At 42.6% G+C, this 23,641-nt stretch overlaps 1 protein-coding gene across 1 annotated transcript in view; it reads left to right on the plus strand.

Moving 5' to 3' along the window:
* syt7a (synaptotagmin VIIa) overlaps positions 1-23,641 on the plus strand; it is a 124,585-nt gene that overhangs the window by 41,762 nt on the left and 59,182 nt on the right. The window contains exon 2 of the mRNA XM_035419141.1: positions 18,102-18,205. Within this exon, the coding sequence (XP_035275032.1) occupies positions 18,102-18,205 (104 nt within the window). The remainder of the gene's footprint in view (positions 1-18,101; positions 18,206-23,641) is intronic.

Below are 23,641 nucleotides of genomic sequence, written 5' to 3' on the forward strand. Positions count from 1 at the left end.
ACCCTGTAACATCAATGATCCACAAACACACAATTGTGTTACATAGAAACAGGCAATTGTAAAGACTGAGCCTGGAAATTGATTATTATGTACAGTGTCTTGAATTGATTTGATTGCTTCCTTCGATTATTGCATATTTGTCTCACTGAGTGGTTTCAGCTCTTTAGACAGAATGTAATATTGACAAAGGGAAATCTGAGTAAACACAAAACACATTTTTAAAAATATTACATCATTTATTTAATGAAAAGGGTTACCAACACCCATATCACCAATGTGAAAAAGTAATTTCTCCCTTGATTGCAGCCGGCCCTGTTGGATCTACACCACAGTATTGAACTGTACCATCAGAGAGAAGTAGTCATCACAAAGTTTCTGCAAGCACACTATGCCACAACCGCAGGAAAGTCCAGAAGAGATGAGGAAAAAAAGGTTGTTGAAATATATCAGTCTGAAAAGGGTTACAAAGCCATGTCTAAGGCCCATGGACTTCATTGAACCATGGTGATAGCCATTATCTCCGAATGGAGAACACTTGGAGCAGTGGTTAACCTTCCCAGGAGTGGCCAGCCTGCCAAAACTCATCCATAAAGTTACAAAAGCTCACAGAAGAACATCCACAGAACTACAGACTACTTTCTATCCTCAGCTAAGGTCAGTATTCATGATGCTACAATAAGGGACTGGGAAAAAATTATATTAATGTGAGAGTAGCAAGGCAGAAACCACTGCTAACCAAAATAAATATCAATGCTCGTTTTGCACGATGATCCCCAAGGCATTTGGTATAATGTTCTGAGGGCACGTGAGTCAAAAGTGCAACTTTTTGGATGACATTATGTCTGGTGTAAAGCAACAACAGCATTTCACTGTAAGAAAATAATACCAACAATCAAACATGGTGGTGATAGTGTGATGGTGTGGGGATGCTTTGCTGCCTCTGGACCTGGATGACTTGCTGTTATTGAAGAAACCATGAATTCTGCTCTGTACCAGAAAATTCTTAAGGAGAATGTCTGGTCATCTGTCCATGACCTGAGGCTGAAGCATAATTGGGTTCTGTAGCAAGACAATGATCCAAAACACAAAAGAAAGTCCTCATCTGAATGGGTGAAAAGAAACAAAATTAAAGTTTTGGAGTGGCCTTGTCACTTAGTTACAGTTATTGCTGCTAAAGGTGGTGTAGCCAGTTATTAAGTTTAAGGGGAAAGTGCTTTTTTACATGGGTGATATGGGTGTTTGATTAATTTTTTGTGTTTACTCAGGTCCTCTTTGGCTAATGTCACATTTTGTCTAAAGATTTGAAACCATTCGGTGTGACAGATATGCTATAATAGAGTAAATCAGGAAGGGGGGAAATACTTTTTCATGACAATGTATATTATTTATTTTATGTAGCCTTCTTTTCTTATCTTTATCAAGGCTATAAATAAGTTTAATGAGTTTAGAGGGCACTATGCATGTTCAACCAATCTAATCTATTCATTAAACATTTATTAAATTCCACATGAAAATACAAACACTTTTGTGTTGCTCCATAATGGCTACTAACTACGTAGCTAATACCTTAGCACTCTGAAAATGATTGCATGTTGGAATGATGTGCCTCAATTAAAATACAGCTAACTACAATGTACACACACTCACCCTGAAGTCATATTATTTCTTAATTTAAAATTAAAAGGCAATATGCACATAAAATGCAAAGTATCCCCACATGCACAAAAATGATCCTGCATAGAACAAATACATTGATCTATGATATACACACAGTGCAGTCTGTGAGTATTTTTGGACAGTGACAAAATTTTTCACTCTGTACCCCAGCACATTGGATTGAAATGAAGGAATTACAGTCTTATGTATACATAGTGCCCCAAATTTAGGGGCACAAAAGTAATTGGACAATTGGGTGTTCAACTGTTTTTTGGCCAGCTGTGTGTCTTAGTGCCATTAGTTCATGCACAAGAATGGTAAAAATGAAAAAAATAATAAAGAAAGCAGGCCATCATGAGGCTGAAACATAACAATAAATTGATCAGGGACATAGCCAAAACATTGGTTGAGTCAAAATCAACTGTTTGATACGTTGTTATGAAGCAAGAAGTGAGTTTGGCAATAGCAAATGACCTGGTAAACCACAGAAGACCACTGTTGTGGGTGACTGAAAAAGTGTTTCAATCATAAAGATAAACCCCCTTTCAACTGCGGAACAGATCAAGAACACTCTCCAGGATGTAAGCGTAGAACTGTACAAGAGTACTATAAAAAGAAGACTACCAGCATAACCTTGGAGGGTTCACCACAAGATGCAAACCACTAGTAAGTCTCAAGAACAGAACGGCCAAGTTAGAGTTCGCAAAAAAAAAGTGCATGGAACAAAGTCTTGGACAGATCACAGATCACAAGTATTAACCTGTACCAAAGTGATGGAAAGAGGAGAGAGTGGAGAAAGACAGGAAATGCGCATAATCCAAAGCACCCCCTTACCTGTGAAACATGGTGGAGGTAGTGTTATGTTTGGGCATGCATTGCTGCCACTGGAACTGGTTCACTTGTCCTCATTGATAATGTGACTGCTGACGGCAGCAGCAGGATGAATTCTGAAGTATACAGAAACATCTTATCTGCTCAGATCCAACCAAATGCTTCAAAACTCATTGGAGGGCATTTTACTTTGCAACAGGACAATGACCCTAAACATACTTTTAAAGCAACCAAGGAGTTTTTGAGGGCCAAAAAGTGTAATGTTCATGACTCGCCAAGTAAAGCACTGGTCCTGAATCTATATGAACATGCATTTCACTTGCTCAAGATGAGCAAAAATGCCCCAGAAACAAACAAGAGCTGAAGATGGCTGCAGTACAGGCCTGGGAGAGCATCGCCAGGGCAGATACGATACCCAGTGTCAAGCGATGTCTATGGGGCACAGACATCTGACAGTCAATAAATACAAAGAATTTGCAACCAATTACTTTTGCTCCCCTTAAATGGGGTACTATGGAAAAAAAGACTAAGTCCTACATGGTTCCCCCGACATGGATGTAAATACCCTCAAATTAAATAGTCTGCATTTTAACTGAACATGTATTGTTTTATTTGAAAACAAATTTGCTGGAGTACAGAGCCAAAACAACAAAAGTCTCTGTCCAAATACTTACAGACTGCACTGTATATAGTGTGTGTGAGCGTGCGTGTACATGCGTGCATGCATGCGTGTTTATATGTGTGTGTATAAAATTGATGCTTCCCGTAGGAAGAGTGAGTGAAAGATAAAGTACTCGTGAATGCAGGCTGGAACTGTGTGAGGGTCTGTGGTTCTGTACCAGAGCTGGGAAAAGCAAGAGAAAAGGACAGCATGTTTCCCCCTTTATTACTGTGGTAAGCCCTTTTGTCAACATTCTTCCCCAGTCTTCCTCGGGCAAGTGCGCTTATTTATGCTAGGGTTCACGGGTTCAAATCCGACAGTTGAACAGTGCTGCTGTGCCCCTGAGCAAAGTTCTCTGTGGAGATTGCCCTCACAATCAATGCACATGAGCCTGTCCACATTTGTACGGCTGTCAGGATATAAATATCTGTTCAACAGCACCATGTATGCTCGGAATATTTTTTTAATGCCTTATGAGGAGACAGCACTAAATGGTGCACTGACTATATTTATATATATATTTATATATTTTGTTTTATTTGTTTGGTCGGAGGTGGGGGTGGGGGGGTTCTGTCTGCAAATATATTTCGTCTGAGGTCAGCTTTTAATTGCGTTATCGCTAAAGCTTTTTTAATAATCCAGGCTAAAATGAGCGACAGGAGCTTCAGCTTCTTCTCCTCTCTCTCACGCCGCATCTTCCGCCTACCCTTGTAGTCTCGGGGAACGTGAAGAGTGTGGGGGGTGTGAAGGGGGGGGGGGGGGGGGGGGGAGGTGGGGAGGCAGTAAAGACGTGGCGAGTGGGAGGGAGAGAGATGGTAGCTGCTGTTCTGGATAAGGAGCCTAATTGTTCCTGTTTAGAAAGTGTAATCGTTCGAGGAGGGAAAGGCGAAGGCGGCCGGGCTGACACAGTGTGGGCTAAGGAGGGAGACGGCGAAATCTTAAAAAAGGAAAAAGGGAAGATTTTTGAGAGACGGAGACGAGAGATGGTGGGCGGCAGCCGAAGACGTAGGAGAATGTGACAGATGCGGGCGCAGCAAGACCGCGGCGGTGGCATGTCGTGGAGGGGGTGGGGGGAGTGGGGGGGGGGGGGGGGGGGGGGGGGGGGGGGGGGCGGTGAAGTGCGGGGCGGTTCTCGAGCTGGGGGGGGGGGGAGAGCTAGCCGAGGGTTTGCCAGCTCGGGGGGGGTTAGCGCGGAGGGCGCGTGTGGGAGGTTTGCCCCGGCAAGCGCCCGACAGATGGGGAGAGCCGCCGAAGCGGGTCGGGGGGGGGGGGTGACGACCGCGCCAGGTCCCCGCACCTTCCGCTTTCGGGGCAGAGCGTGACGGCCCTCCCCTCAGAACCCGGGCCGCTTGCGGAGAGGGGGCAGAGTGCAGCTTCGCCTGTCCGTTTCGCTCGCTGGGAATTTGATGTCTGATTAGCCGTGACTGAAACACTGGCACCTGGGGGGTTTGCGGTGGAGGGAGAAGTCGGGGGGGTAGTCGGTGCTGTCAGTGTCTTGTGGCCAGGCGGTCCATCAGACTACACGGCCGAGGTCAAGAATTCCCAGAGCGCCAAGAAGTTTAAGTCTAGACATCACGACTTAGGCTACCAGTTTTTTTTGATAGGGAACAGGTCTCCTTTGAGGGAAAAGGCTCTTCTGTGTGATCCAGTTAGAGCAGCTGGCTTGTTTTTGCATCCCCCCCATCACTCTGATTATAGGCCTGTGCTCAGCACCTGCCTGACAACTGCAACGTTAGCCGCACCCCGTCGGTAGAGCTACATCTAGACCGCGACGGGGTCTTTCCTCTGCCTCTTCTCCCTCACTGCAGTGGGGGGAACGGTAAATGTAAAAAAACACAGAGCACCGAACTCTCAGAGGCTGGGTATTTTACATGCCGCCCTCAGCGCGGTGCGGCCCGGTCTGAAGAGGCGAGGCACCTGGGCTTTGTCTGAGCCACGTGTTCAGTCAGTCAGTGATGTTGAGGGGAGTGAGCGCGTTCATTTAGGCCGGGGCCGGGCCCGCAGAACCAGTCAGCTCAGTTTGAACGGCCACGCCTTGCCAAAGGAGCACGCGATCGCCTCAGTCAAGAGGACCGGGAGCAGAATGAAAAAAAGGGGCGAGGTCACGACGGTCGTCCGGGGGGCCGGCGTTTAGAGGCCGAGCCCGGCGGGCGTGGCTCATCCTGACCGGGGGGAAAGATGGCGGTCGGCAAAGGCGGGCGAGGAGCCGACGGCGAAGCCGCGGGCAGGGAGGCTCTGCCCTGCGTGCGTCGGCTCCATCATGGGAAGCCTCTGTGGCAGGTGCGCTGATGGTGGACGTGGCTCGTCTGATAAACAGTTTGCTATCCGCCACCACCCCCCCCACCCCCCCAACCCCCACCCCCCTGGGGAACCGGGCTGTCCGCTCACCCACATGGGAAACCGCAGTTTTGATGAATTCACTCCTTCCCCAAGACCTTAACCGTTATGCCTAACATGTTACCGTTTGCCGTCTGTCTACCTCAGGTGGAAACCATCTTTTTCGTAATGACTGGAAAACACCGGATAATCACTTCCCCAACGCTGACACCAGCGCCACCGGGGAAAGCAATCTCTCCCTCGCAATTCCGTCGCCACTCAATCTTATCAACCCTGCGTATGCATGTATGAATGTGAAGCGTGCACGCGGGAAATAAGCTCATGTTTGGATTATTTTATGGGGAGGGCCAGCGAAATTAGAACATTCTTGGTCTGAAAGACTCGGAAGTAATAATATGCAGGATCCATCATGATCTAGACAAAGCAGTGAAAATTGCAAACTGGTCTGCTGGAATTTATTGCAAACCATATCGAGTACAACTCAAGGGACATTTTATAAATACTAATGTATTACAGATGATATTTTGGGATTATGTCAGCAGAACAGGGGGAATGGGCAAAATTTAGCTCAAGTAATTTTAGTCAGTTTTGCTCTGATATCAGAAAGTATTCTTTCACAAAGAAAATTGTTAATATGGTTAATACCTTTCCAGGGTGCTTATGGCCTTCAGAAGTCATGGCATCATTCCCGACAGGTTCCTTAGCATTTTTGAGGTTTCCGGGTCAAAAAATAGACAACCTACTGTATGGAAGAAATGAATGGTATTTCCTAATTTCTTCAAAATAATTTATGACCTTTAGACAATTGTATAAGAAAAAAATCAATGCTTTTCACACATTTTTTTTAATCTAAATATGTTTGTGTAATATTTTTTAATAATTGCTAAGTGGTTAGTGTTGCATAATTACAACATCACATATAGGCTACATTTCCTGCTACCATTCACATGCGTAAACTGCTGTTAGCTGTTAAATCTGTTTTTATTTTGTATATATTTGTATATATCGCTGTGAATATGTTTATTGTTGTTATTGTTGCTATTCTCAGTAGTAATTTCAATTAATTTTAATGTTATTTGTTTACTTTTTTTTAATCTCTTTGCTGGCTAATGGTAGCTTTGACCAGCTTGAAAGACTACCAGGCTAGTTGCGACGGAAATAACATTCGTAGCAGTGTTAGCTTGCTGTTAGCAAAAATAATTATATCGGTTGGAAAGCGGCATCGGAATTCAGTGTATCCAGTGCCATTTATGAGGGAAATATGTCCAAATTTGTACAGTATTTTTACAGGATCACACACACACAGACATGCTCCAACACACACTCATAAATACAGCAGAGCATCATTTGTGTTCACACCTAACCATTGATCTAACCATGTATAATAAAGAAAAAAACTTGAAAAATAAGTAAGTATTTTTATATCAGAGATATGCATACACATATTTAGATTCTCCCGTTTTGACTCATCTGCGATTTGAGCATGAACATGACTCAGCCGACAGCAGCGTTTGGAATGGTTAGTTGCTTCTCTGTAGCAAAGAATTTCCACATGAGAAGACCTCCTCAGGCTGGTTTCAGCAAAGACGGTTCCATATTGTCACCTGCCTCTCCCTCCCACATCCATTTCTCCTCTCTCAGACGTGAGAGAGATCTGTCTCCTGTGTGACAGCAGGCACAACTCCCCATGGGGAAATCAACCATCACTGGCATAGCTAATCCATCCTAATGTGGGGTCATTTCTCCTCTGTCCTCAAAAGAAGACTAACCCTTTGAGCAGGACTATGACAGAGTGGTTTAGAGAAAAATCTGTAGCCACAGAGTTTCAGATGCTAATCCTGGGCGGAACAAGCTACTATTGTAACCTCGGGTAACAAGGGACACACACAAGTCACAGGGCAGATATTGCAAATTGAATATCTGTACTGCATGTCTAGCTCTGCAAATTGATATATCTGTAAAAATGTGCTCCGTCAAGGATGAGGACAATTTCTATCCAAATGAGTAATGCTTTGTAACGTGTGGTTATCACGTACCCCACGCACGGTGCGGGTCGCGGAGCTTGCGCTGAGCCCCCTCTATCCCGACCTTCAGTGTCAAACGCGGGAGTCCTTCCCTGTTATCAACGGCAATCAGCGCCGCCCACTGAAGACAGGACGTGCCTCGGCATCGCCCCGCCGGCCGCCCGGCAGACTCCAGCTGCCGGCTGCTGACTTGCTGAGCAGCGCGCTCTCTGCAAACTCAAAGCCAGGGCCTCGGTAACAAGGGATGAACTGAACCCGGGGGGGGGGGGGGATGGCCAGAGGCCTGCATTGCAAACGTTTCTGTCACTGCAGTACCTGGGGAGCATCACTGCAAATAGGTGTAGGCACCAGCCTTTCAGAGGACATTTTAGTAATGATAACCGATCTTAGGGAAATGTTAATACCTGCTGTGTGTGGAAGAAAAGTTGTGGAAATATCAATGGAACCATTTGAGGAGAAGAGTGTGACTAGACTATGATTAGATTATTATCTAATTGCAGTCTGTCACAAATATAACTATGATCAATTAATCTAGAGGGTGTTTGAAAATCACCGATGTAAGATTTGATGTACTTGTAATATCAGAGTGTGGCGTATGGTCATTAGGCCAACAACACAGCCTGTCTTCCAGCAAGAATCCCTCAGACCATGATGTCAAAGGACCTCAATGCCTGTTGTGGGAGAGTGATCAGATGGTTACCAGCTGACTGCATTGGGGTCACCATCTGGAAAAGACATGTGCACAGCTCTGGTGTAGGGTTGCCAGATGCTCGGTTTTCGACCAGAACGTCCGTTTTCAAATTATATGTACAGGTCCGGTTTGTGGTAGTAACTGCGAAACATGACATCCGGTCTGAGTAATTGATTGAAAAAATGACCATTAGTTTGTACCCATCCCACCCCACCCAACCACGGTCTACCATTGGTTTTGAAGTTCCCCAACCTTGTTTGCGATAAGCTTGGTTAAGCTTCCAGCTGTGAATGTTGTCCAGTTTTCACAAATTCTAAATCTGGCAACCCTGCTCTATTGTAAAGGCCTGGCTTTGGACCCGACTTGGCGTTATGTGGAACACTAAGCAGAACGATATTCATACTGTTTTTCAAGATACCAGCTCGCCTCAAGCTTACACCTGCGGCCACCCTGCATCCGATTCCTGTCTGATGGCTATAATTTAGCGTGGCTGGGCTCGGTTAGTACAGCACTTGAATAGGAGACCCCCTGGGAAATACCACAGCAGCACCTCAGAGATACGAGCCCTTCGGGAATGGGGGGTTGTTCGGAACTTGTGTAACTTCGTAAGTGAAGAGAACTTTTTAAAAGTTGTTATACAATTTTTTTTTTTGGAAATTTCATATTATTCCACAAGGTCTTCCAAACCTGTTGGTGAGGGTTTTTTAAGGGAAAAAATACTGCAAAACAATTTGAAAATATATAAATCCAGTGAGCTGCCATCCCCTTCCAGCTGAACTGGCCATTTCGAGTGGATGTCGCACAGTGTTTTTTTCACATGCTCCGTGTTGATTGATTAACCGACCGGGAATGACACGAGCGCCCCTCCCATCTCCTGCCCGGACTCCCGCTCCCGGAAAAGCTAACGAACAAACATGGCGTCCGTAAATCAACCGGCACGCCATATGTTTGAGCCGGAGTCGTATCTCAAATTTAAAGCCCCAGAGGACAAGCAAGCACCGGTTTAAGAATCAGGGGCTCTGCAGGAAACCTTTTTATATCTAATGGCAAACTGTAGGTTACCAATAGCACACCTGGCTACTTTGCTCGAGAGCTGTAAAGAGCATCAATTGACAGATTGATTGCTAGTTGTAGCTCCTTCGTCATTGTCCTGCAGAATAAACTGGCTCCCCCTTTTCCAGACCTTCTGTTCCTTTAGAAGGCTGCACAGTGAGTTACTTGCTGACTGACAACCTGACACAGCACATTTAGCGTGTCCAGTTTCAGTCGCTTGCTTGTTTGCTCGCAATTATACTCTGTAGTCGCAGATGCTAAATCATGGAAAGGTGGGCGTTACTCTGTTCTTACAAGAGGCTGATGGGCGGGTTTATGTGAACAACATAATTTTAAAATGATGGGCTCTTTTCACAGGAGCCCAGTTGTGAGGTAGAAACTGGTGGTGATTCTAGACAAACCATTTAGCCTGGTGATATTTTTTCGTGGGGGTGGCACGGTGGTGCAGTGGGTAGCACTGCAGCCTCACAGCACGATCCTGGCCTGGGCCTTTCAGCGTGGAGTTTGCATGTCCTCCCCATGTCTGCGTGGGTTTTCTCCATGCTACACTGAACAACCAATGCCAAAACGAGGATTTCTAAGATATGGAACCTTGAATAAAATGAAATTATTTGAATGTATAAATACACCATAAATGCAACACATTTGATGTAAATAAGGTGAAAATATTATGCTCCAGTAGTAGCCTAATTATAGTCGTCTGAGCCACTTGTAATCATTATTTATTTTTCATTTATTATTTTTATAAGCCAATTCATAAGCAAAGCTATAAAGACTCAACAGCTCATTAGAATAATGCTCTTTGCATAATAGTAAATAATTATTTTGTTTTACAAATGTAATTGGTTACATTTTACCTTTAAGTTTTCTACATTTGTGCTCATTTATTTCTTCCATGAATGTGGAAACTTGGTTGTACTTTGCACTCATACAGTAATGTACAGGACAGTATCAATATTGGCCAACATGCACAGACAAATATCAGCTATAAATATCAGCCCGTAGTTTAAATATCATGTGTCCCTAATGAAAACATTACCAACTGTTAGCGTCATCCAGGATGTAGTATGCAGTAAGTGTGCACAGGAAACGAAAACTATGGACAAAAAAAAATAGCTAGAAGGACATGGGGCTAAGTGCAAGTACAGAACAATCAAGGTATGGTTATCGTTGTGTCCTTAAATACATGGCATTAGTGCGGGAACCTTGAAAGGGAAGCATCAGTCTGCGGATGAACAGGCACCTTCTGACTACCCAGCTCAACTCCCGTACATGAGTTTCCTTTGTTTTGTTTCATTATGCTACTTCCGTAGAAACTCGCTTCCAGTTTTTTATCAATGGGAAATGCGGCTCAGTTCTGTGTAGCGTTCACTCATTTTGCACCAGCTATGATAACAAAGAGAATCCGTGTGTTACATAATAAGGCATTTGAGGTTCCGCTGCATGTTGTGTACAGTAATACAAGTATTATTAGCTTGTCAGGCCACTACGGTCTTCCCTCTGGACCGAGCAGAAATACAGCACCCCAAAGCAATGACTGGAGCGCTGCTGTATGCAGTGCTGTCTTCCGTATGAGAGTTTAAATCTAGGTCCTGCTCATGGTGGTAATTACAAATCCCCCAACTAGCTATCTCAGTCTGCCCAGCTAAGCACCTCACAGTTTAATTGGCCTAATAATCCCTCCCTCTCTACCTCAGCTGATGTGCGGTAAGCGCTCCGGCACCAAACAGCTGCTGCATGTTACCCAGGGGGTGGCACGTATTTGCCCGTCGTTGAGGTGAGGGCACCCTGCCTTTGCCGTAAAGTGTTTCGAGAATAAAAATCTCTAAATAAATGCTTTTTATTTTTTTTTATTTTTCCTGAGCTGCCTCTGCCAGTCGTTTAGAACAGACAGAGGTGAGGTGCTGAATGTCTACCTTTTGGACCTGGCATATTTTGAGGTACTCCATGTTCCTAAAGGCGATTTATTCTGCTGGTGACAATGAGGGAACAGAAAAAGAAACCCCCTGCCACCAAACTCCCAGCATGCTTAGAGAAAAGGAGGAGGTGTGTGTGTGTGTGTGTGTGCGTGTGTGTGTGTGTGTGTGTGTGTGTTTGTGCATGTGTGTGTGCATGTGTATGTGTATGTGTGTGTGTGCGTATACGTGTTTGTGCAAGTGTGCAGTGGGTGGGCTGTCATGTTGTAAAGCTAAGAAATAAGAAGGAGAGAATTAGAGAGAATGAAAGAAAGTGGAATACAGAGAGATGGCATGAGAGTGAGGTAGGATGAGAAAGGAGGAGTGCACACAGGGAAGGGAGCTGAAGAAAGAGCGGAATGCTAACCTATTGTTTATGTCAAGCTGTTTGGCAACACTTGTCATTGGTTTTGAATTCAATTTAGGAGAGAACGACAAAAAGAAAGAAAAAGCAGATAACCGTGAATAGAAATGTGCTTCTCTTTCCTTCTTGGAAATTCCAAAGGCGCTTTTATCTGTCATGATTGTGCTGGTGCTGCAGATGAATTAACAAAAGCAGGAAAAACACAATGGATGAAATCAAATCGCAAGCAAAAAAAAAAAAAAAAAGAAATATGCATTCTGCTAAATGTACTGTGAGTACCATCGAGTGATTGATTTAGTCGGATTTATTGTCCGAATGGCCTTTTCTGAACCAACTCCAGTTGTTCTTCATCTGACCAATGTAATTAACATACAGTAATAGGTCTGTATCAATCAACCACAAAGACTGATTGTATTTTCTATTTATATCGGCCTCCCTTTTTCTTTGACATACCTCACTTTGGGCTTTCTGTGATAAATAGAGAGGTATGTTACCATTCCTTCTCTTTGTCTCTTGCTCTGTCCTCCCCTCCTCTCCCCACCCCTCTCATTCTGTTTCCAGAAATATCCATAAATCATTCACACTCATATCCTGGGACCTCTTCTCTCTCCCTCCCTCCCTCCCTCCCTCCCTCACTTGCTCTCTCTCTCTCTCTCTCCCTCTTCCCCTCTGTTTTCTTTTACTTCACATCCAGTCTAATAGTAAACAGACCATGGCATTTTGACAATGATAAGTGTGTGTTTGACTGAGGCTCTCATCCATTTTTTTGGAAACCGTTTATTCAGATGTTTTCCCGTATCTCTGCCTCAAAGCAATGGTGACAGCACAGTTTCTCTCCAGCCAGAATAGTGAGTTTTTAAACAGGGGTGCCGGACCCCCCGCTCAAAACGAACGCCACCGGGAACATATCACGGTGGGCGGTACTCAGAGATCAACGTCTTGAACAGCCGTGGGATGCAGCTTGTTTGCTGTGGGTTGCCTAGCACTTTGATAGCGACGGTGCTGTGTCGCATGGGGCTGCTAACTTATTTCATAGCGCCAGTGTAATGTAGTGCACTGTCTGCACGATGATGTCGGGTTACAGTACAGTTACTGTGAGCCAGTGGTGTGTGCTGGGCCTAGAGGCAGGTCATGCTGTTTGGTTTTTTTTGGTGACAGGACACCCCCCCCTCCCCCTCCACTTTGCCAGAATTGCTTTCAGAAATTCAGATTAAATAATTCATCCTGGCGACTTCTGAAAGAGGGATATTACTGAACGCATCTATTAAATATGGCAGCCATAAAAAGATAGCAAATTATTTATTATTAAAAAATGCTATTATTTTCATAGATTTTCTCTGTGCATCACAACATGTTAAGAAAACACTCAGGTTGTTTTACTAAGGACTAAGAAGCCAGAGAAATCAGGCTTACTAGAGGGATCCCATCCAACATGTAAGAAGGCAGTAAAGTGCCCATAACACAGAAATTGATGCCTTTATTTAAACCTAAAGGATAAGCACTCAAAGTAATTACCGCTCGATGACTGTATAAATGGCACAGTTGCATGCCTGTCCAATATTGGGTAGCTGCCTTTCTCGTGGTTGTACAAAGTATTTTCTGTTCAGAAGTGTCTTGTGAATTCCTTTATTGCATGCTATCAGCTGTCAGTTGAATTTGGATTATTAATTGCAAATGGAAAAAAAACATGGTAAACACAGGTTCAGAGGTTGCATTGACAATAAAAAAATCTGTCAACATACAAAGCAATATCTGACGAGAAATGGAAAATTAAGGGATATATTTAATGAATATACCGAACATTCAATTGGAAATTCACAGATGGTTTTGATTTTGTCCTTTAAATGTGACTTCAAACAGCTTGCTAAGAAGTTTCAAGCGTTTTCCCTGTAAAAGTTACAATGCATGAATTACGTCAAAAACCACTGAACATCCAGTCTCTGTGGTGCTTGGACACCAAAATAGGAAACAGCTAATAAAGATAAAATAAACAACATATCCATGCCCTGGGGCTGCAAAATGTTATAATATAGGCTGGTCTTTCACTAGAGTTTCCAGATTTGTTCATAAGATGCAATGAGCCGTAAATGTTCTGTTATTCTGGGCTGCACTACTCTTTTTGACCTAGTTTTAACTGAAAACACTGACTGAGAATCTTTCCTGACTGTAGTCACTGAATTCTTTAGATCAATGAACCTCTATTTTTAACCAAGACGGATTAAATAAGAGCGCAGACCTTTTATATTTAAAATTACTTTTTTGCTACCCTGAGTTAAAAAGATTATTACAGACAAACATTTCTATACCTGCACCTTGATAATTGAATTGATATTTCAAAAAAATGGTAGAAGTCATTTTGATGTCAATGTTTTTATTGCTTAAAAGTATTATAATAAACTGAGGTAAAACTGGTCAAATTTTCATGTATTGTAAAAATGGAAAAATTCGCATCCATGTGAATTCATCTTTTCTTTCACAAAACTAGAAGTGGAGAATCTGGAGACTTCGCCCACTACCTACTCAACCTAGCTCTTAGTCCATTTCTGGTCAGGTCACTGGCTCTGGTCATTTCCTATCTGGACTACTGCAACTCCCCCCTTGCTAGTCTCCCTGCTTCCCCTACCAGACCTCTACGACTCATCCAGAATGTTGCTGCTCACCTGACCTGCAGAGTACGCAGACTCAACCATGTCACTTCCCGTCTCCTTCCACTAAAAAGTAACAGATAGTTAAAATTCTGGGGTTACAACCCTAGTTGGAACACAAACACAGGGGGTCCCCAGGACCAAAGCAGGGAACCACTGTTACAACAGCACATAAAGTTACTTGCAAAAGACAATAACAATGTACATTTATATTTTTGATAAATGTGTTATCAAACTTTATGAATGACTTTTATTTTTAGTTGGATAATCTAGGGGATTTTTTTCGATCACCATGGTTTTCTCTCATCCTTAAATTTCACCTCAGCCATATCGATCGATTCATCTTCTCATCTTACAATTTCTTAATGGCTATGAGGCTTTTGTGGGGTTTAGTCCGCTTTGCGAAAGACATCATCAGATTGATATTTATATTCAATAAAACACAAACAGCTAAATCATCCCTCCTATAATAAACTCACTCATAAACTGTGTTTATTAACAATAAATGCACATGTATCATTTTCTTTTGCCCGCTACATGCTTAATTATTGATAACAAACCCGTTGTACCGTTGTATACGCCTTTACATAAATTGTAATAATGGAAAACGTATAAACCATGTGTCATCAAAGACCTACCCTTAAGTTTTTGTTTCAGCCAGTCAGATATGTCAAACCATACAAGGTAAACTTAGCAGTACTAGCCTAAGTGAAAGTCAAGGCATGAAAACTAACCAGAGTTCACAAACTCAGCTAACATTACATTATTTCACTTGCCCAGAAAATTTTAGATGCAACATTAGTGAGCACAGTAACAGTCTTAATATTTATTTAAGCTTTATTATCCCCTGGGGGAAATTCTAGGTGTGTAGTTGTGTACATAAACCTGTAAAAATGAAAAATAAAAATACATTTAAAAAAACAAGACACGGGAGAGACAAAACATCAAAATGACAACACAGCTAATGTGTTCAGCTAATCAGCCTATAAGAAAGCATTATAATTCCATTCAAAACATCGAGAGGAGCAATAATAATGACTGCAGTGTTGAGTAAATTGTAATAAAATATTGATATTGATGGTGTGGACATAAACATCTGTGTCGGTTTGCACACTGCATGCCACCGGTTAAACTGAACACCATAAGCCTAGGTCTTGGTGTATGTTACTTATGTTTCTGGTTTTTAACCTATACAGTAAGCCAAGCTGCCTAAATGGAGGCCACACGTATGGAGATGCATTGATATGTTGCGTAGTATTTCTATTCTAGCGTTAGCTAGCTCTTGAAAGCACCCGTCTTACAAACGAATCGAGACCGTAACCTACGTTCAAAATGAACTAAGGTTATTTAGAACAAACAGAACTCAGATATTCTACCCAAAAAAGAATACAGCTTTCATGACTTTCATGCTGATAAACTAATGTTAACATTACTACAGTTCTTACACTTTTGCCTATCCGACATTCTACCAGGAAAGACAGATGGCATCAATTAAAACAGGTCAGAAGAAGCGAAGGGAGCACCGTGATTCACTCTGGGCAATATCACCACTTGGAAAAATGTTTTTTGTTGGCTACGTTGGAGGGAGGAAGATCAAGGGATTGAGGGAGCATGGATCCTCCTCCACTCAATTTGGATTGAAATTCCCTTGCTGGCAGTGGCCATCTTACATCTGGGTCACTTTGGCGATTCTCCCCTGTAATCAAGAATGAGTGGCATCAAACAGTGAGCTTTTTTGGGGATTGGAATGGTGACTTGGTATTAATTGGCCTAATGTGTGTCAAGAAAACATTCCGCACACCAATACACCAAAAGCAGGGGGCAGCGTAATTGACACAATGCTGAATTGACCCATTGCTTCATGTTGTTTTTGCCAAATTCTGACCTTACCATCTGTGGCACTGTTACATCCCAAATCTTCCCACAATACAATAACAATGACAACAAGGATTGGAATGCAACACAAAGTTCTCTGTGCCCAAAACAAATCAATGTTCTAAATAGATTTACCCCAATATACTATAACAAACATATTTATTATAAAGACACACAAAAACTAAACCCAAAAACCACAATACATACAAACAGTTGTGGACAAAACAGGTCAGACCAAAGAAGGGCCTACATAACAAACTAGTAACTACTACCAGGCTACAATAAGTAATCATCTTTCTCCTGATGGAAACAAGAATGGTGAGTCTTCCACCAGTTTCCTACTCTGACCTAACACCTGCACATAAAAGAAAAAGAACTTGCCCAACACCACACAAAAAGATGAAAAATAACCAAACACAGCCACAAGTCTGCATCATGGTGGAGAATCCAGCCACCCAACTGCTCAGAAAAAAACATCTCCTCTTCTTTAGCTGCAGCAGGACTTAGGTAGGACCACCGGCAGGTGAAGCCAATCAGCAGCTTGTTAAGGAGCAGCTCCTAATCACAGGTAGAGGAGAGAAGCACAGATCACCTGCAAGGGGTTCTTCTAATCACCAGCAATGTAACAGGTACAAAACCTGGAACTACCATGTCTAGCAGCAACAATCACACCACGGTCAACGGTTGCTTACATTTCACATCTTGCTCATTTTTAATGTTTGGTTGAACAACAACTCAACCTCTTGACCATGACTGCATGCTTTACATATTGCAGCCACACGATTCGCTGTTTTTGTGTTAACAAGCAGGTGTACCTAATGAAGTGGGCACTGAGTGTAAAGCCAGGTTCAGACAACATGAACAAAATCTTTTGTTTGTTCTAATTGCAGCAGATTTCTGCACTGATCACATGACCTGAATGATTATATATATATATATATATATATATAGATTATATATATATATATATATATATATATATACATATATACATAAAAATCCTTGAATTAATGTCTGCTAAATGCTTAGATGAAATGTATGTTCATTTTTGAACAACAATACAGGTCCTGCTACAAATAGGCTCAAGATTTATTATGCATCGTTAGAAATTTCACTTGTGCCTTTTTTGAAACCCCTTTCTTTTCTATTATAGGTCCGTACTTTCTTCTTGGTGGTTATATCAATCCACAGTAGAGGTACCAAGTGATTGGGTTATAGAACAGTAACTGCGAGATATTGAGTAATTGGGTTATAGAACAGTGACTGTGAGGTATTGGGCAATTGGTTTATAGAACAGTGACTGTCTGCAGTTGGGTTATAGAACAGCGACTGTGAGGTATTCTTTAATTGGGTTATAGAACAGTGACTGTGAGATATTGGGCAATTGGGTTATAGCGCAATGAGAACATAGACCACGAGTCACATGCGCCAGGTCTGAGACAAATGGGTCACTTGCAACTTGCTCTTCATTGTTTTCAGGAGAGAGAAGAGTGCAGGGAGCTGTACAAATAGCGCTGTGACATGGCGAAGTTAAAAATACTTGAGCTTGTCCTAGTGGAAAGTTGAATGGCCTTTGGCGCTCGTTTGCTTTCCGAGTGAAAGCCCCATCACAGTGGGGATCAATCTCACGCTCACATGCCCGCCTCCAAAAATCTCAAGGATTTCAGCGAAAGCGGCTCCGCTGGCTCTTCCCTGGCTTAGACAGTGAAGCCGGCGATTTTTAAAAGCCGACAGTAGGCGAAATTGGCATATTTTTCAACAGAACCATGCAGCGCGCCATTTTGGATTTCAGAAAGTTGAGACCCGCAGATCCATCAGGATGCAGCAGAATGACTGGAGCGAATTTAACTGGGTTACGGTGTAACTGTGAGGTATAGCACAGTGACAGGAGGGTGTAGGTCAGTGGTCCTGGGGTAGCATACAGTGACAGTGCGACAAGGCGGTCTGGAGTGGCAGAATGTAAGCTGGAGGAACTAACTTTCTAACTCCCCCTCTCTTTGTTTCTCCAGGCTCAGTGTCTCTCAGCGTATTCCTGGTGTCTCTGGCGGTGACGGTTTGCGCCGTGTGGCTGGTGGCTCTCTGCGGCGTCTGCGGCTGGTGCCAGCGCAAACTGGTGAGTGGCTCGCCTCCCTCTGGAGGCGACGCCCCTGAACACGCGGTCACGCCAGTCACAAGCACACGGACCTCCAGGATGGCCGGTTATGCCCTCCATCAAGTCACTAATTAGCGAGGCATGCCCCATACCTATACAGCATGGTCAGTTGAGCACAATTCATGGTTTCCTACAGTGGCCATACACACAGCACTCAGCCACACAGGTGAAATATGCACAGCTTTACAATCAATAGAGTCGACCGTGCATTCTATACACTTCACACTATTTATAGCCCCATTACGACATTATAACATTAACACACACTGCACGATCTCACACACATACACCGCAGTACAGGAAATTGTACACAAATCCATGCAGCACAGGTGCAGCACCATTCAGCTCAGTCCTTTCCCAGCAGGATTTCAATCATGTCATTAAATGACTTTTTACGGAGAAATGGATATCATAATGTTTTTTTTTTTAGGTTTTATAATGGAAGGGAAAATGCTGGAACATCAAAGAATTTCACATCAAATTAATTTGTACAGTACATTATGATAATATCCTGGCTTAGATGAGTATCGAGTTTTCAGACGTAGTTAGTATCCACTCTTGTGTTATGCTGTATAAAACTGACCCTCTACATCTGTATTCTACCTGATAGCTCTTCACACACACACACACACGCACACACACGCACACACACGTATATATACAGTGAGCTCTGTAATGTCTGGAATAAAGACGTATTTTTCTCTTGATTTGGCTCTGAACTCCACAATTTTAGATGTGTAATGAAATAATTCACATGCGGTTAAAGTGAACATGGGGACCAGAGTTGTTCCAGTGAAAGTCAAGGAAGCCATTATGATGCTGAGAAATAAGGAAAAAACTGTCAGAAACAAAGGCCAAATCGTAGGCTTACCAAAATCAACTGTTTGGCACATCATTACGAAGAAAAAGAGCAATATTGAGCTCGGAAATCACATAGGGCCTGGTAGGCTAAGGTAGACCTCTACCAAAGAATTCTTAACATAATGATGAAAACCCCTGTCTGATAGATCAGAAACACTCTTCAGGATGTAGGCCTGTGCGTCAGTGCCAACTGTTTGTAGAAGACTTCATGAACAGAACTACAGAGGCTACAATGCAAGATGCAAACCACTAGTTAACCACAAAAATGGGATGACCAGGTTACAGTTTGCAAAGAAACACCTAAAAATGCTATGATGGCATTATAAACAGATTGAGCGGGTGATTGATGGGTGTGTTTTTTCCATTTGTAAGCATGGTAGGTTTGATCTAAGTGCATTTACAGCATTTGGAGTTTTTTTTCTTCCCAAAGATGGTATTTCTCTATATAATTTGCGATAACAATTCTATGCTTGTGGGTTTGGCCCTATTCACAATTTTAGGACAGCGCTTCCGATAGCTATTGCTTGTGTCGAAAGTGCTGCGACAAAAACAGTGTAGGTTTACTTGGCATCCACATCTGTCCAGAATGTAAACAAGTCAGAGATTCTTCAAGGTTGGGAGAAATTTTACGACAACGAGACAGCTACCTCCGAACTGCACTCTGGTTACAACTTGTATCCCTAGAGGCCTGGGCCAGCAATATAGATGCTGAATTTGCTATGAGCTACCGTATAGCAATAAGTTACTATATAGTTAACTCTGGTGATATTAGAATAAAATACATTAGCTCCCATATACTATATCACTAAACCCACAAATCAGTTAACCCAAAGGTATATTTTAGAACAATTGTTTCACTTCACATAGCCTTCGGTACTAATGAAAAAACTACTTGCACAATACGCATACATTCCACACATCCATTTTTTTTTTTTAAATCTCCACAAATGGGCATTAGAAATAACCTGTCGGCTCACCTCTCCATGGGGTTGGAACCCATGTGTATAGTGTACTCACGGCTTCCTTCAAACTTTCGCTGAGAATTGGTGAGGAAGAACTTGGAGATTCCTGCATTGGGAGACTAATTTAAAGCTTACTGAAACCACAAACTCCCATAATGTATTTATTTTTCTTCCACCTGCAACAATGCAAAAACCTTGTAATGCATTGGGGAAAAGAAAATAATGAATCTTGTCCAAATTAAACAAAATTCTGATGCCGTCATTTCAGTGGCAATCACTGAAATTGTCAGGAAATCTGAACAGACCATGCAAATGCCTTGACCTAGCACTCTGGCTGTCTGAACTTACCTCAGATCTGAATTCACCCATTCAACTCTGCATCTCTTTAGTGAAGGTGACACATTGCTTCATTAAGTCAAAACTTATATAGCTGATATAGCATTGTAAGTTGTATGGCGTACATAATGAGCAGTGTCAGTGATGGTGAGGAACTTCCAGTGGCATGTTGGTCCTGCCAGGAGTTGGGTGGGTTAAAGCCAGCCACTTTGCCTCACTTTCTGCAGCCTAACTTCCTCCTCAATGCAATTCAGGCCCCAGCAGGCTCCCAGTGGTCATCGCTGAGATCGGATCAATCCCTGCCATGGTACAGTGTGACCTTTGGTCTGGAAAATAGTCTTCGGGGAGTTTATCAGAGTCCGTACACTTCAGCTGTGGCACTCCTAGATATTCAGATCTGTGCAGAATTAGCGCAAAAATACTATTTTTACAGAGTGTTTAGGTAGATATATATTCTGACCATCACATTTCATGTCACATGCCATATACTCAGTGTTGTCCGTATACAGAAAGAAAATGTGTTCGGCCAGCTCTCCACTCGAATAAAAGTGAACTCATCTCTTGAGAACAAATGAAGATGACTCATTAAAAAGTTGCCATCTTCTGATCTGAGCACAGGTTTCCAGTGTAATCCCAGCTCAGGTGCAACTCTCCTAATTGGCAGGGAACAGGAAGGAGAATTATCTGACCTTCTGTCACGGAGCATGTTGACACCCATTATCCAGTATGAAATGTGATTGATTAAAAGGAAGTTGCCATTCATTGAGCCAACAAAGTTTGGCTGATTTGTTTAGTTTCTTGTGTGTCTGAAGTTAATTGAATACTGATTCATCCTACGCTTGTAAAACACTCTGGATGGCAGATGAACGACTCAGGTTCAGTTGTGGGGCACCAATGCATGTCCACAAATAAATATACTGCTGTCTTGAGGAGGTTGGTATGCAACCTCGGTTTAACCTTGTATTTGACAGATGCAATCAGTGGGCGTTTGGAATGACTACATTACCCACCATCCTTTGAAGGTCATTTGGATTGGATTTTTTCATTTACAAGCAGAGAAAAAAATTCAGGCTCACCCACAAAGATAGATCTCCCTTACAATCTTACAAAATGAGTTGGATTATTTATCTTATGTTTTATGAAATAAAACAAATTTAGCCTATTACAATGTTGCCATGGATTTGATCGGCTGGATTCAGGGGCCCTTTAGTGAAAACTTGTTTAATTTTTGTTTCTTTATACAAGTTACGTTGGATAAAGAACCAGTAATGATTAAAACAAGCAGAAGCACACGCACACACATACACTCACACGCGCGCACGCACACACACACACACACACACACACACACACACACACACACTGCAATGAAACTAAAAGAGGGAAAGGCACACTATTATTCTGACAGGAATACTGGAACACAGAGACCTAAGTGAATGCGGTGTTCTTATTCCTTTGGCATTAAAGGGTATTGTTGCCTGACACTGATACTAATGTTGACACAGTAAGAGACCGTTATGCCACATTTATATATAGATCATTCACCTTCAGACTAGAATTTAATAATACTGAAATCATAGTGCACGCATATTTTCCTTGAGGTAACAAAAGGTTACCATAAAGCAGTCAAGTGCAGACTTCCATGTATATGCTCAGCCCCTCGAGTTTGATTAGCTGGCATACTGACACAATGATATGATCACTAGTCCCAATACACTGGCGAAAACAGCACAGTGACAGTGAGGAACAGCACAGTCATAGAGAGGAACAGTACAGTGATAGAGAGGAACAGCACAGTCATAGAGAGGAACAACACAATGATAGAAAGGAACAACACACTGACTGTGATGAACAGCACAGTGATAGAGAGGAACAGCACAGTGACAATGAGGAACAGCACAGTGATAGAGAGGAACAGCACAGTGACAGTGAGGAACAGCACAGTCATAGAGAGAAACAGCATAGTGATAGAGAGGAACAGTGCAGTGATAGAGAGGAACAGCACAGTGTCAGTGAGGAACAGCACAGTGACAATGAGGAACAGCACAGTGATAGAGAGGAACAGCACAGTGACAGTGAGGAACAGCACAGTGATAAAGAGGAACAGCACAGTAATAGAAGAACAGCACAGTGATAAAGAAGAACAGCACAGTGATAGAGAGGAACAGCACAGTGATAGAGAGGAACAGCACTGTGACAGTGAGGAACATCACAGTGACAATGAGGAACAGCACAGTGATAGAGAGGAACAGCACAGTGCCAGTGAGGAACAGCACAGTGATAAAGAGGAACAGCACAGTAATAGAAGAACAGCACAGTGATAAAGAAGAACAGCATAGTGATAGAGAGGAACAGCACAGTGATAGAGAGGAACAGCACTGTGACAGTGAGGAACATCACAGTGATAGATAGGAACAGCACAGTGACAGAGAGGAATAGCACATTGATAGAGGAACAGTACAGTGATAGAGAGGAATAGCATTGACAGTAATTAACAGCACAGTTGTGATGAGGACCAATATAGTGATTTAACAGGCCCAAACAACAATGCAGTTCCGACAGTCAGGAGACAGTTCCATCAGGAGAGTATTGTGACAGTGAGATTCAACAAAGAGAATAGCAATGAGAAACATCCATCTCTTCCTCCAGCACCTGCCGTGAACACAACATAACTTTATTAGCTCATTCCTCTCTTCTCCTTTATTCTCTCTTTTTCTCTCATGTTCTCCATGGCAACACTATTCCCCAACACACCATTAAAGAGGGAGGTTTAAAAAGAATGACAGTAAAACATACATAAACCTACCAACACAAATTGCAGCTCAGCCACATTGACAGATCCACAAGAAGATGTACACACACACACACACAACATACACACACGCACACACACGCACACACACACACACACACACACAAACACGCACAATATGCAAGCATGGATAAGCACATGCAGACACATACTCTTTGTCTTTCTCTTATTCTCTACCTCTGTTGAATTATCATGCACAGATTCAGAATACATGTGTGGACAAATACAATCCCACCATACACAAGTAACATTGGTGCAATAACACATTTCTCAATGTAACTGGCAGCAAGCCAGATATGGTTTTTGTCATAGGTGTGGGCCTATGGTTGGTTATGTAAGGAATATTTCATTTCTAGAAGGATAAAAACTGTTTGTTTTTTAATTTCCACACTCTGCAAGTAATCCTTCAGAGAAAGAGTATGACTT

The sequence above is a fragment of the Anguilla anguilla genome, chromosome 5, assembly GCF_013347855.1.
Source record: "Anguilla anguilla isolate fAngAng1 chromosome 5, fAngAng1.pri, whole genome shotgun sequence".
Lineage (NCBI taxonomy): Eukaryota > Metazoa > Chordata > Actinopteri > Anguilliformes > Anguillidae > Anguilla > Anguilla anguilla.